This window comes from Ahaetulla prasina, chromosome 1 (assembly GCF_028640845.1).
Source record: "Ahaetulla prasina isolate Xishuangbanna chromosome 1, ASM2864084v1, whole genome shotgun sequence".
Lineage (NCBI taxonomy): Eukaryota > Metazoa > Chordata > Lepidosauria > Squamata > Colubridae > Ahaetulla > Ahaetulla prasina.
This window is the reverse complement of record NC_080539.1, coordinates 183849822-183864546: the sequence shown is the minus strand read 5'-3', so window position 1 is coordinate 183864546 and position 14725 is coordinate 183849822. Positions and strand designations below refer to the sequence as shown.

The 14725-nt window shown below is 41.7% G+C and overlaps 1 protein-coding gene across 1 annotated transcript in view; it reads left to right on the top strand.

The window, feature by feature from the left end:
• LOC131199178 (importin subunit alpha-1-like) overlaps positions 1-14725 on the top strand; it is a 79598-nt gene that overhangs the window by 52990 nt on the left and 11883 nt on the right. The window contains exons 4-7 of the mRNA XM_058184657.1: positions 9781-9885; positions 11322-11453; positions 13202-13287; positions 13715-13980. Of these exons, the coding sequence (XP_058040640.1) occupies positions 9820-9885; positions 11322-11453; positions 13202-13287; positions 13715-13980 (550 nt within the window). The 5' untranslated portion in view covers positions 9781-9819. The remainder of the gene's footprint in view (positions 1-9780; positions 9886-11321; positions 11454-13201; positions 13288-13714; positions 13981-14725) is intronic.

Below are 14725 nucleotides of genomic sequence, written 5' to 3'. Positions count from 1 at the left end.
TAATAGAATAACAAAGTTGGAAGGGACCTTGGAGGTCTTCTAGTCCAACTTAGAAGCAAGTAGACTTTTGCTATGTCAGACAAATGGTTGTCCAATCTCCTCCTAAAAATCTCCAGTGTTGGAGCATCCACAACTTCTGAAGGGAAAGTCCTTCCACTGATTAATTGTTCTAACTGTCAGGAAATTTCTCTTTAGTTCTAGGTTGCTTCTCTCCTTGAAGAGTGTCAATTTGTTACTTCTTGTCCTGCCTTCTGGTGCTCTGGAGAATAGTTTGACTCCCTCTTCTTTGTGGCAGCCCCTCAAATATTGGAAGAATGCTATCATGTCTCTCCTAGTCCTTCTTTTCATTAAGCTAGATATACCCAATTCCTGCAACTGTTAAAGGACCTTCTCTGCACTCACCCATAAGCATGTCATGGTAGGCATTGACAGAGATGGAGAAGAAGTGAGGAGGCACCTCTGTATGCTATCTGCCCTTGTGCATCTGGGCCACAGGTGCCCCATAGATGGGTAGCCATTTGTAAGGGTTGATGGTGACACAGAAGAGGCCAGAATATGTCTAGAAGGAGAACAAGGCAGTCAAGATCAGCTTCCAATCACATTTTATTTTTATTTTTTAAAAAGTTTTTTATTTTTTTATTTTTTATAAAAATGGCAAATCAATGTATGAAATGCTACCTGTTTGGGCCGGTTCACCTGAACTGTTAGTAAAAAATGTTTTAAAAAAGTAAAAAAAAAAGGTTCAGATGATCAGCTGTGACAATCAGCTGTGCTACGCAATCACTATCTAATCACTTCGCGGCGAAGGTTGTAGAGAGTGTGGTGGCATGTCAGCTACCCCAGTACCTGGAGGAAACCGTCTATCTAGACCCGTTCCAGTCCGGCTTTTGGCCCGGATACAGCACTGAGACGGCTTTGGTCACGTTGGTGGATGATCTCTGGAGGGCCAGGGATAGGGGTTATTCCTCTGCCTTGGTCCTATTAGACCTCTCAGCGGCTTTTGATACCATCGACCATGGTATCCTGCTGCACCGGTTGGAGGGATTGGGAGTGGGAGGCACCATTCATCGGTGGTTCTCCTCCTATCTCTCTGATCGGTTGCAGACGGTGTTGACGGGGGGGCAGAGGTCGGCCCCGAGACGCCTCACTTGTGGGGTGCCTCGGGGTCGATTCTCTTGCCCCTCTTGTTCAACATCTACATGAAGCCGCTGGGTGAGATCATCAGTGGTTTCGGTGTGAGGTACCAGCTGTACGCTGATGACACTCAGCTGTACTTTTCCACACCGGACCACCCCAACGAAGCTATCGAAGTGTTGTCCCGGTGTCTGGAAGCCGTACGGGTCTGGATGGGGAGAAACAGGCTCAAGCTCAATCCTTCCAAGATGGAGTGGCTGTGGATGCCGGCATCCCGGTACAGTCAGCTGCAGCCGCGGCTGACTGTTGGGGGCGAGTCATTGGCCCCAATGGAGAGGGTGCGCAACTTGGGCGTCCTCCTGGATGGACGGCTGTCTTTTGAAGACCATTTGACGGCCGTCTCCAGGAGAGCTTTTTACCAGGTTCGCCTGGTTCGCCAGTTGCGCCCCTTTCTAGACCGGGATGCCCTATGCACGGTCACTCATGCTCTCGTGACATCTCGTCTGGATTACTGCAATGCTCTCTACATGGGGCTCCCCTTGAGGAGCACCCGGAGACTCCAGGTAGTTCAGAATGCGGCTGCGCGGGTGATAGAGGGAGCCCCTCGTGGCTCCCATGTAACACCTCTCCTGCGCAGACTGCACTGGCTGCCTGTGGCCTTCCGGGTGCGCTTCAAGGTTTTGGTAATGATCTTCAAAGCGCTCCATGGCATAGGGCCGGGCTACTTACGGGACCGTCTGCTGCCACCGAATGCCTCTCACCGACCTGTGCGCTCTCACAGAGAGGGACTCCTCAGGGTGCCGTCGGCCAGGCAGTGCCGACTGGTGACACCCAGGGGAAGGGCCTTTTCTGTGGGGGCTCCCACCCTCTGGAACGAGCTTCCCCCAGGACTTCGCCAACTTCCTGACCTTTGAACCTTCCGCCGCGAGCTTAAGACCCATCTATTTATCTGCGCAGGACAGGACTAGAATTTTTAAATGTTTAAATGTTTAAATTTTAAATCTGGTTTTAATGGGGTTTTATTATTTATATCTCTATTTTAAATATTCGGCCTATGTAATAAGTTTTTTTAAATTAATGTTTTACTCTGTATATATACATGTTTTTATATGGCTGTAAACTGCCCTGAGTCCCTAGGGAGATGGGGCGGTATAAAAGTGTGAACAATAAATAAATAAATAAAATCACCTGAACTGGTAGTAAAAAAATGCTTTAAAAAAGTAAAAAAAAAGGTTATGATTGTCACAGCTGATTGTCAGAACTTTTCTAAAACTTTTTAAAGTTAAAAATGCTTAAAAAAGGGGGAAAAATTGCCACGCCCACCCAGTCACATGACCCCACCACCAAGCCACGCCCACAGAACCAGTAGGGAAAATTTTTGAATTTCCCCACTGGTGTGAACAGTGTAGCACCTGGGTGCCATATATTCCAATACAAATGAAACTATCAGATTAAACATTATTATTACATTCAATCAAGTTATGTATTTCTAATAACAATATACATCTATATTTGATTACAGTCTATCATTATTCAATTATTCCACCTATTTCTCATTATTGCTTTCATTTTATTAAATAAAAATGTATACATTAATATTCCTTCTATTTCTATCACTTATTCTAGCTTTTAATCATGGTACCCTTTATTAAGAAGCTTTTTCTTTCTTTCCTATCTAACTTCTAATCATGTCACCTGCCTTAAAAAAAGAGAGAGAAAAAGAACAGAGGGGGAGAGAGAGGGAAAAGCAACTCAGAGCAGCAACAAAAAAGAGGAATCATCCATCCATCATCTCTTGCCCACTTCATACTTTGATTGCTATGCTTTAAAAGAAAGAGAGGAAAAAGGAAAACCGGACCAGAACAATAATAAAGATGAAAATCATCTACCCATCAACTCTTGCCCACTTCAAAACTTTCCAATCACATTTTAACATGGTTTGGTTTAAGAGCAGGAAAATCCAACTCCGTCTCATCCATAAGTCTAGTATCAATCATTACTGAACTTAATTTCCCAATGAATTTGTTTTATCTCTTAGTATTTTTGCATCTTTGACCAAACTGCAATTCGATTTAAATTATGCGTTGCTCAATTCGGACCAGGAGGGTGAGTTTCATTTTTCCAATTAAAATGAAAACAAATTTTTTTTTCTTCACAATAAAAGTTTCCTTTCAGTCGCAAAAGAGTTAAAGTTACTTTGGAAATGAAGAGGGGATAATGCGTGAATGTTCTCAATCGAAATTTTAAATTTTGTCCAGCTATGTGGGCCAGTTGCCAGGTGCCCATGGAGTTGTAGGTCGAGAACTACCTGTAATTTGATTTTTATTTTCTGCACCATCTCCTTGTAAGTAATAATTTCCCACGTAAACAGATACTGCAGAACAAGGATGGGCAACTATGGCCCCTTCATAATCTGTGGACTTCAACTCCCAGAATTCCTTCTTGCTCAAGAATTCTGGGAGTTGAAGTCCACAGGGTTGTAAAGGGGCCATACAAGGAATCCTCACCTTATGACCCCAATTGAGTCCAAAATTTCTGTTGTTAAGTGAAACATTTGTTAAGTGAGTTTTGCCCTGTTTGACCACCTTCCTTGCCACCGATGTTAAGTGAATCACTGCAGGTGACAAGTTAGTAATCTCATTGTTAACGTGAATCTGGCTTCCCCAATGACTTTGGTTTGTCAGAAGGTCGCAAAAGGGGATCACATGACCTTGGGACACCGCGACCGTCATAAGTATGATCCCATTGCCGAGTGTCTGAATTGTGATCACATTATCACAGGGATGCTGCAACGGTCGCAAGTGTGAAAAACGATCACAAGTCATTTTTTTCAGTGCCGTTGTAACTTTGAACGGTAGCTAAATGAACCATTGTAAGTCAAGAACTGGGGCTGGGAAGTGGCTCACCAGGCTAATGCAGCCTGTTATTAACACACAGCTGCCTGCAATTACAATTACTGCAGGCTCGAGTCCCACCAGGCCCAAGGTTGACTCAGCCTTCCATCCTTTATAAGGTAGGTAAAATGAGGACCCAGATTGTTGGGGGGGCAATAAGTTGACTTTGTATATAAATATACAAATAGGATGAGACTATTGCCTTACACAATGTAAGCCGCCCTGAGTCTTCGGAGAAGGGCAGGATATAAATTCAAATTAAAAAAAAAAAAAGAACTACCTGTAGTTGCCCAAATCTGCTGCAGAGTTTTGGTAACATTGGACGCTGTCCACTTACCAGTGCTGAAACTGGTTTCATCTGCCAAATGAACATCCTCTACTTCCACGCAGAACCCAATAGCGACCAAGGAGATGCCATCTTATTCTTCATTACAAAGGAGAAACAGGGTTTCCATTTGTGGATCGTGTAATAGGGAACCGCCTCCATCTCAGAATCAGAGTCAGAATCAAGCTGGAAGGGACCTTGGAGGTCTTCTAGTCCTGCCCCCTGCTCAAAATGTCTGTGGAGATTCTCCATCATCCAGGTCATGGTTGTCCCAAAGGTGCTTTTTCTAAAAGGCTGCTGGACTGTCTTGGTTTTTTTTTTCTTTGAAAACATTTGGCTTGTCATCCAAGGAGCTTCTTCAGTTCTAACTAATAGTGAGTTAGAACTGAAGACACTTTTGGGATGAGAACCAAAACATTTTCAGAGAAACAAAATGAAGAGAGTCCAGTTGCCTTTTAGAAAAAGCATCTTTGGGACAATTCCCATATTACTTTACAGTATTATGATACTATAGAGTGAACATTGTCTGTGTTGATCATCATCAGTCAATTATAAAAGAACAGCTTACTTCCTACACTGATAGCTTTAACATTATCAAATGACCACATCTGCCTATCCCAGGTCTTTGGGAAGGACTTGATAAGTGAGTCATCTTTTTAACTACCCCATAATCCCTTACGGGTTGGAATCTGGGCAACTGAATGGACCTAGCCGAGTGCTTTAATGGCCGGATGCCCTTCCTGTTGCCAATGCGGAATTTTGTTCAGAGATATATTCTCATTGTCCCCAGAGAGAGAAATAATTGCTGCTACATAGGCTCAAGCTCACAGCCTCCTGATTGTGAGGCTAGAGCTCCACCTCTAGGCCACCGCACCACTCAAAAAATGAAAGAAAGAAAGAAACAAACAAGAATATCTCTGAAATATCTGCCTCTTCCAGGAATGGAAGATGGTTCTAACCGTCTCCCAGGGATTCCCCAAGCAATTCAAATGCTTCTACCCATCTTCCCACTTACGTAGATCCTCATCATAATGTAGCACTGCCGGAGGTTATCCAGGATGCTGGCTTCATTCAAGAAAGTCATGTTGGCCATATCACTGATCTGGTAAAACTTAGGTGGGTTCATCTGCTGGACATCGTCCTTCTTGACAGTGAGCATCTATTGTGGGGGTTAAAAGATAGCCGTGAACCTCCCAGGGTAATTTCTGGGGTCAGTCAGCCCTTAAATGAAATAAATCCACCAATGTGGAAACTCATGTAAAGCACCAGTTCCTGTCCCTCTCCTGAAGATAAGAAATAGTGGGTTTCAATGACAAGGGAGTTGATTCTAGTGGGGCACCAGGAAGAAATCCCAAACACCAAAGGTTGTTTAACAGTCTACCTTGATAGATGGTGAGCTCTCTGCAGATCAACAGATCCACTTGGATGGCCATCTGTCAAGGATGCTGTAATCGTGGATTCGTGCACTGGGTGAGAGGTTAGATCAGATATCTCCAAGATCCTTCTAACTATTATCCGTATTCTACTGAATAGAATAGAATTCTTTATTGGCCAAGTGTGATTGGACACACAAGGAATTTGTCTTAAGTATATATGCTCTCAGTGTACATAAGGAGAATAGAATACATTCATCGAGAATAAAAAGATACAACACTTAGCGATAGTCAAGGTTACTGACAAGCTATCAAATCGTACTAGGAAACAAATAAAAATAATATAATTGAAAGATACAAGCAACATGGTTATAGTCAGAAGTGGGAAGAGATAGATACTAGTAACGAAGAGAAGAAGAAGAAGAATATTTGTGGGAATTAGTTGTTAAGCAAAGTGATGGCATTCGAGAAAGTTGAAACAATTTATGTCCAGAATGTGAGGAGTCTGTAGATATTTTTACAGCCCTCTTTTTGACTCGTGCAGTATATAGGTCCTCAGTGGAAGGCAGGTTGGTTGTTGTTGTTGTTGTTATTAATAATAATATTTATATACTTATAAATATATATTTATATAATACTATATATATAAGATAACCACCATCCAGAAACACAACCACCATCCAGAAGCCAGACCATGCTGGCACCACTGGCTGCTGTGCCCCCCTCCGATCCGCACACAAAGCAAGCTGACACACACCAGGAACACATGACAAGACCTCATACTTGGAGCCAAACCAAAACCTGGGATGCTGCATCACAGCCATCTGCTCAAGACATCACATCACAGAACCCCAGAGACCACACACCAAAGCTCAGGAACAAAAGACTAGGACCACAACCACACAGGATGCTACGAAACAGCCGACCAATCTGTAAATACCCACTTCATCTACCAATCAAGATGCAACCACACAGCCAACCAACCCACTCACAGCAACACTCCCCACCTCCCCACCAGTATTTATAGAGAGACGGCAGCTCCGACCACACTTTGCTCACAGAAGCATGAAGCCAAAAGCACCAGCCTGAAGATGATGAGTGAGACCTCATTAAAATGTCGCCAAGATACCCTCAACCTTACACGGGAAAAGACCCGAATATGCCAAGACCTACATATATATAAATATAAATAATAATAAAAACTCAATGGAAGACAGGTGATTAATAAGTGGAAACTTCAGCCATTAGACACTCCATGCAACGTTCAAAATAGGGTCTATCTCATCTTCCCCGCCCCTTGATCTGAGCAACCCTGCCAGGTCCTAACTTAAGAGACCTACGAAGTCCAAGTGGACTTTCCCCTTTCTATCAATTCATCTGACTGGTCACGGTCTTCACCGTGGCTGGAGTATCAGTTTCCAACTGGATCTCTCCAGACAAGAAGCTGTCTTTCTCATCCTTCACCCAACAGGACTTCTTGATGTCAAACGGTTTGCTGATGGCTTCATGACCCAACTAAGTAACATCATCAGTGCTTGGCAAGTACTAGCACTGAAGATGTAACCTAGCTGGGCCATAAAATTTTTCCGCTAGAAACAACCCAGCTCAGACAGCACCAAGGACCCCACAGTTCTCCTCTTCCTCCTCCTAACCCACTTCCTCCTTCTTTCCACAAACCCCACTTCCTTCTAACACCGATTATGTTCCCTAGTTGGATCACAAAACATCTGCAAGAAAACCACCTAGCTCAGAGAGCACCAAGGACCCCTCATTTCAACTCTGAACTGCAAATATTCTTCTTTAAAGTTAATTCAGGAAGCGGGTTCTGCATCTAGGTCAGCTTGAAAGCAAGTCCATTGCGAAGAATGAAGGACCAAAACTTACGAGTAAACCCCATTGAACATAAGGGGATTCAAACTTCTAGGGGTCTACTCTGAAGTAAGTCCTAATGCACTTCAAGAGGATTTCTTCCAGGTGACCATGCCAATCAACAATGCTCTGCAACTTTTTAACCATCGCCCGTCATCACAGGCTTGATAAGCAACAATTCACACGAGCAAAAAGTTACCAGTCTTGCGCAGGCGCAGTGGGAACCCACTCGCCCGCAGTTCTGTTCCGAGGCTTGTGTAAATAAGAGCCCTGAAAAGGGGCGAAGCTTCTTGGAGGTGTGAACCAATCAAAAGACAAGGATGGGTGATTGACCCACTTCCCGGGAAATTTAAGTATTTTTCAGAGCGGCTGCAGTTGCTAAAAGTATTTTGTACCGGGAGACAGTAAGTAGCTGGGGTGTAATTTGGTTTTCTTTGCATGACGTTTTAATGTATTGTGGACAAGGAACAGAGCCGCGGAAGGAAGTTTATAAATGTATTCAATTTTATGTCCAAGATATGTTATTCATTCTGGGATGGGGTTTTTTTTTTTTTGCTTCTGCAAATGTTACACAGTAAATAACAATTAAATGAAGGTTTGGTTTGTATATAATTCTGAAGTTTTTTTACCCAGTGGCTCTCAATGGCTGCATGCTTAACCTGGGTTCTTACGTTTTTATCTTATTTTTATCCCATTGTATTTTTAGCTCAAGGTGCAAATGTACTTCATATACTTTCTCCTCTTTTCCCCACAACAACCCTGGGAGCAGTGGTGGGATTCAAGTAATTTAACAACCGGTTCTCTGCCCTAATGATTTCTTCCAACAACCAGTTTGCCAAACTACACAGAAAGTTAACAACCGGTTAATCCCACCACTGTCTGGGAGGTAGGTTGGGCTGAGAGAGAGGGACTAACCGAAAGTCCCCCAGCCGGTTTTCATGCCAAGATAGGATTAGAACTCATGGTCTCCCAATTTACTAGCCTGGTGCTTTAACTACTAGACCAGACTGGCTCTTGAATGTTAAGTTAACCCATAATGAATAATTAACCCATAATTAACCCATGCATGGAGCTTTAGACTATACAACAATTAGGAGGTCTGGCTTCACCAAACACGTTAGAGGAGAAAAACCTCACCTGCTCAAGGTGAAAAATTAAGAAAACTTAGTGCCAATAGAGCTGGTGGATTTGTAACTTGCTTCTTTAAATGTTAGTACAACACCCGAGTCTGTTTTAAAGTAATTTCTGCAGCTCTTCATGGGCTAGAATTTATTTTTTCCAAGGTGCTAGCAGTTCAGCCTAGTTTGCAACCAAACTGCCCTGCCTTTTAAAATCTCCTTTCTCTGCCTTGACCAATGCACATTGGCCTCAGCCCAAAATTAAATTTGCTGCAGCTTGCAAAGCAAAAAAAGAACACTCTTTTTCTCTTCCATTAAAAAATGAATTTTGGGTGAATTATAAATGCTATCCAATCCATTAGGAGAATCCTATTGGGGCAGTAGAACACATTGTACTATCATAAAAGTTACCATAAAAGAGGATTTGACCTGGGGCACTCACATTGCAGCACTGGTCAAAAGGGCTCAGCAGAGACTATACTACCTGAGACTTCTCAGGAAACAATAAATGCATGAAAAACTGCTGGTGACCTTCTACCACTGCACCATAGAAATTATTTTAATTTACTGCACCTGTGTATGGTTTGCCAAATGCACAGTGGCAGATAGGACAACACTCCAGAGGGTCAACATCATTGCCCAGAGGATCGTTGATTGCCCTCTCCCCTCTTTGGAAGAGCTTTATAGCTCTCACTGCCTTAAGAAAGTTCAAAATATTGTTAAAGATCTATCTCATCCTGGGCACCATTTTTTTTGTTGAACTATTATCATCTGGCAGACGGTATAGAATAATAAAAACAAGGACAAATAGGCTGAAAAACAGCTTCTATCCCAGGGCAATAACCATATTGAATTCTATAGTATAGTGCAATATCAGGTTTTCAATTTCAATTATATAGAATGTAAAGGATGTACGTTTGTTTTTATTTTTATAGTTATAATGTACACTGAAGACGGCATTTAATTTCGCTGTAGTATGTGCAATGACAATAAATTAAACTAAACCAAACTAAACTACTGGCTGGTGAAGTTGAGCTCCTGAGTCAACTATTTTTCTGTTTACCTAGGTGTAAGAAACATATTCTGGGCTTTGCAGAACGCGAGCCATGTCTACCACAAATGAGGAAAATAAACACAAGAACTTGTATAAAAAGAAAAGTAAAAAGTTTTTAGTAAGTACTTATGAAACCCCAACAGTTGCTCAGGAACAGAAGGGGACAAATACACTCCTGGTATCCAGAGGTGGCACTTACAACCTGGAGCTGTATTCATAGAGGCTCTGATCCACCCTGGTGTAAAGAAGGATACTTCTGTTCAGGTGACCATGTTCATTTTGTAGCTTGCTTCGACCATTTTGAGAAGTGTATGATTTTGTAAAATAAAGCAGAAAGTGAAGGGACATTTATTTAGTAAATTTCTACCCAGCCTATCTCAACTAAATAACAGCATAATAAAACCACATAGAGATACAGAAATAAAGAGATATGTTAAAAACAGAATGTCCATGGAGATTCTTCATCGTCCAGATCATGGTTGTCCCAAAGGGTGATTTTTCAAGAGGCAACTGGATTTTTGGGGGGTTTGTTTTTTTCCCTGAAAACATTTCATTTCTCATCCAAGAAGCTTCATCAGTTCTGCCTGGATGAGAAGCTAAACGTTTTCAAAGAAAAAAAAAAACCAAGAAAGTCCAGGTGCCTTTTAGAAAAGCACATTTGGGATAAAAAACAGAATTTAAAACATCCAGATGAAAACCAAGGCCCAAAATTCAAAAAGCTAGGAGGGGCAACAAGGCAGCAGGCGTGTCCTCAGGCCATCAGCCACCCAGACATAACACAAAGTGGGTGAAGGCATACAGTAGTGGTCAAAACTGTGGAAACCTTTTGAGAAAAGTGTATTTTCTAAAACTAGCTAATATCACTTTTGTTGCACGAGTACCATAAAACTACATATCAATGGAAAGATAATTTAATCAAGAATGTTATGCAATAGCTTTTATGAAGGATTTGCTATTAGAATAGCAGTTACAGTATAAAGAAGAAAAGTGAAACATGTAGAAAAAATGAGATATACAAAAATGTCAGTTAATACTCAAGTTGGGGAACCTTTAGCATGAATTACGGCCTTACAACGTCTTCCCATGGAGTGACCCAAGTCTTTCAGTTCTGCAGCTGTTACAATGTGAAACCAAGATTAAATGATTGCTTCTATTAACTGGATTTTATTGCTGGGTTGCTTCTGACTAACAAGTTTCTTTAGTCGGCTCCATAGTTTTTCATTCAGTTAAGGTCTGGGCTATTCCCAAGCCATTCCAGCAGTGGAATATGATTATCTTGAAACTCAAAAAAAAAAAAAAGTGGCGTTATTAGCCATCAAACCTCAAAAATACACTTTCCCCAAAAGGTTTCCACAATTTTGGCCACTATTATAAACACCCTTGTCTATCCTTCTCTGAAGTTTGATAGTGGCAGATAAGAATTGGTTTTGCTCAGGGACATTTGATCTTGAACCCTGATGATCCCGAATTCCTCTTTTTCCCTGCACTTCCAATCGTACGACTCATAACTGGCTGTTTTAAAAATCAATAATGCTCGGCCCTCTTCCTTGGTAGGTTATACGTAGAAAAATAATCGAAATGACAGTTGAAATTCGCAAAATACGGAAAGACGAACAGTTTTTAAAGCGAAGGAACATCTGCTTTTTCCCTGAAGCCAGCCTGTCTCCCGTGAAAGATAAAAACATGGTATGTGTGGGTGGTGGTAGTAGTAGTGTGATAAGGAGAAATGCTCCATAGTAAAACTCATTTTTACCTCCTCCCTCTGTAGATCTTAGTTCAAGAATATATTACATCTAGTTTTATTTATTTTATTTTTATTTATTTATTTGTCAAGCATATATAAGGTAACAGGTAAAAGTATAAAGATAATTTGAATACATGAAAAAAGTGAGAGTAAAAAGGAACATTAGGACAGGGACGGAAGACACCCTGGTGTGCTTATGCACACCCCTTACAGACTTCTTAGGAATGGGATGAGGTCAGTGGTGAAATGTAAAATTTGTTACTACTAGTTCGGTGGGCGTGGCTTGGTGGGGGGGTGTAATTTGACTGGGTGGGTGTGGTCAACTTTTTTTTTTACTTTTAAAAGCATTTTTTCTATAACCTCTTTGGCCGAAGAGTTGTAAAAAGTGCTTTTAAAAGCCTCTGACAATCAGGCAACTCAGCTGGGATCACCAGAGCCTTTTAAAAGCATTTTTACAAGCTCTTCGACCAAAGAAGTTGTATAAAAAATGCTTTTAAAAGGCTCTGACGATCCCAGCTGAGCTGCGTGATCATCAGAGGCTTTTTTTTTACTTTTAAAAGCATTTTTTTGGCCAAAGAAAAAATGCATTTAGAAGTAAAAAAAAAAAACCTCCGATGATCACATGCTGAGCATGGGGGAGGGCAGGGATTTTTGCTACCGGTTCTCTGAACCACCTGCCGCCATCCTTACCAGATCAGGCGATCCAGTCCGAACCGGGAGCATTTTACCCCTGGGTAAGGTTAACAGTAGACAGCTTAAGTTTAAAATTTTGGGGATTTGGGGAAGAAACCACAGTTAGGTAGTAAGTTCCAGGCATTGATCACTCTCTAACTGAAGTCATATTTTCTGCAATCAAGTTTGGAGTGGTTTACCTTGAGTTTGCTCATGTATTGTTGTGGTTGAAGCTGAAGTAGTCATTGACAGGTAGGACATCGTGGCAGATAATTTTACGTACTACGCTTAGGTCAGACCGAAGTCGGCATAGTTCTAAATTGTCTAAGGCCAAAATTTAAAGTCTGGTGGCGTAAGATAGTTTATTGCGGGTAGAGGAATGGAGGACTCTTCTCGTAAAATATCTCTGGACTCTCTCAATTGTATTTATGTTCGATATGCGGTGGGGGTTCCAGACAGATGAGCTGTATTTGAGAATTGGTCTAGCAAATGTTTTGTATGCTCTAGTTGGTAGTACAATATTACCAGAGTACACATTTCTATATCGCAGCCTTTCCAACCTATGCTGTCTAAATCTCTTGGGATTGCAAGGTTCAGAAATCCAAATTTCACTCGTATTTGGTTGTGAATTCTGTGTCTGTAATTCTCACGCATCTGGAAGGAGCCTGGTTTTTATAAGAGTCCAGAGATATTTTACGTATTTCCGTATCTCCATATATGAGTAGGACTTGTGACTGTGAACATGAGAGTTTTGGAGAAGTGTGTGATGAAAGCAGAAACGGAGCATTACCAAAATCTGAGGACTTTGTCATGCTTGGTTCAAGTGGCATACTAAACTATGATATGGGTTGTTATTTGGGGCTTAGTGTGAATAATAAGTGTAAACCATGTATTGACCGGAAGATGAAATTCTTGGCTGCTTTTTGTAGTTTGATACCTGACATGACCAGAAGTATCTGTGAATCTTGATGACCTCTTTCTGGTGGTGTTCTGACAATCCTTTTGCTTCCTGCTGCAGGTTACTCAGATCTCTTTAAAAGATATAGTTGAGCTGATCCAGTCGGATGATCTATTTCTTCAGCTGAAGGCAACCAAAGCAGTCAGGTATGTTAAAAGCCATTAGTTGTGTCCACCATCAATCAATTAATCTCAGTTGCCATTGGTTAGTTAACTTACTGGGTTGGTTCTCAGGCATAGGAGAAGAATAGGAGAGCAAACAGGCTCCAGTCAATGGAGATCACTAGGTTTCTAGAGCATAAATTCCCATCTAAAGATGGTTGGTACAATCCTGATAGAGTGATCCAACATGAAAGGTGACCTAAACTGTCAATCCCCATGTTCTCCTGCCTCTAAGAACCATACTGCCTATTGGAAATCCCATCAGATATATGGGCAATGCATAGTCAGCTTGCTTCTGAAGGACCTTCAAATGACTTCAGTTATTTTAGAAGTCCCTTGAGACTGTTGGTGTCATGTTTCCAAAAGGGTGAGGCCACCTTAAAGGTCACCCTTGTTTCTCCTCTCCCAACAGGAAGATGCTGTGCAAGAAGGTTCCACCCATCAATCAAATAATTGAATCTGGAATTATTCCTAAACTGGTGGAGTTCTTGTATTATCATGATACTCCCAACTTGCAGTTCGAGTCTGCCTGGGCACTCACCAACATTGCTTCAGGAACCTCTGAGCAAACCAAAGCTGTGATAGATGCCAATGGTGTTCAGGGCTTTGTTGTCCTTTTGTCTTCTCCACACATCCACATCTGTGAGCAATCGGTGTGGGCACTCGCCAATATTGCCGGTAAGTTGTGGGGCTGGCTCATTCTGAGGAACGCCGATTACAGAATCATGGAAATGGAATAGGTGTATCTTAGCTCTCCTTTATTAGTGGATTGTGGTACAGAATGCCTTCCCTATCTCTTTTTATCTTCTGTCCAATGGACTTTTATTTTACTGGAAAGGTTACAAATGGCTTCTTTGATATCACAACAATGTCCATCAGTTATTGTTCTGTAGGAACCCAACCATCATCTCTGCATGGAGGTGGACGAAGTCATAAGTGAAGAAATCATTGGATTGTTTTGTGCATTCCATGCACACAGCAATTTAATGACTCCAGTGTAATTGCAAAAATATACTAATTTTATTATTCCAGTTAACACCTATAAGGGTGTAAAATTTAGCGTATGGCATGAAATCAGCTGCTTTGTATTATGCTACAATAGCTAGTTTCACTCTGGGATAGCAATAGCACTTAGATTTATAGACCGCTTCACAGTACTTTACAGCCTCTTTAAGTGGTTTACAGAGTCAGCCTATTGCCCCCAACAATTTGGGTCCTCATTTTACCAACCTTGGAAGGATGAAAGGCTGTGTCAACCTCGAGCCTAGTGGGATTTGAACTGGCAAATTGCAGTCAGCCGGCAGTCAGCAGAAGTAGCCTGCGGGACTGCATTCTAACCACTGCAGTACTGTGGAAGCAGAAGATTAGAAACCGGAATCTCTTCTAAATTGGCAGGGTCTGACCAACTTATCTGAGCTGGTAT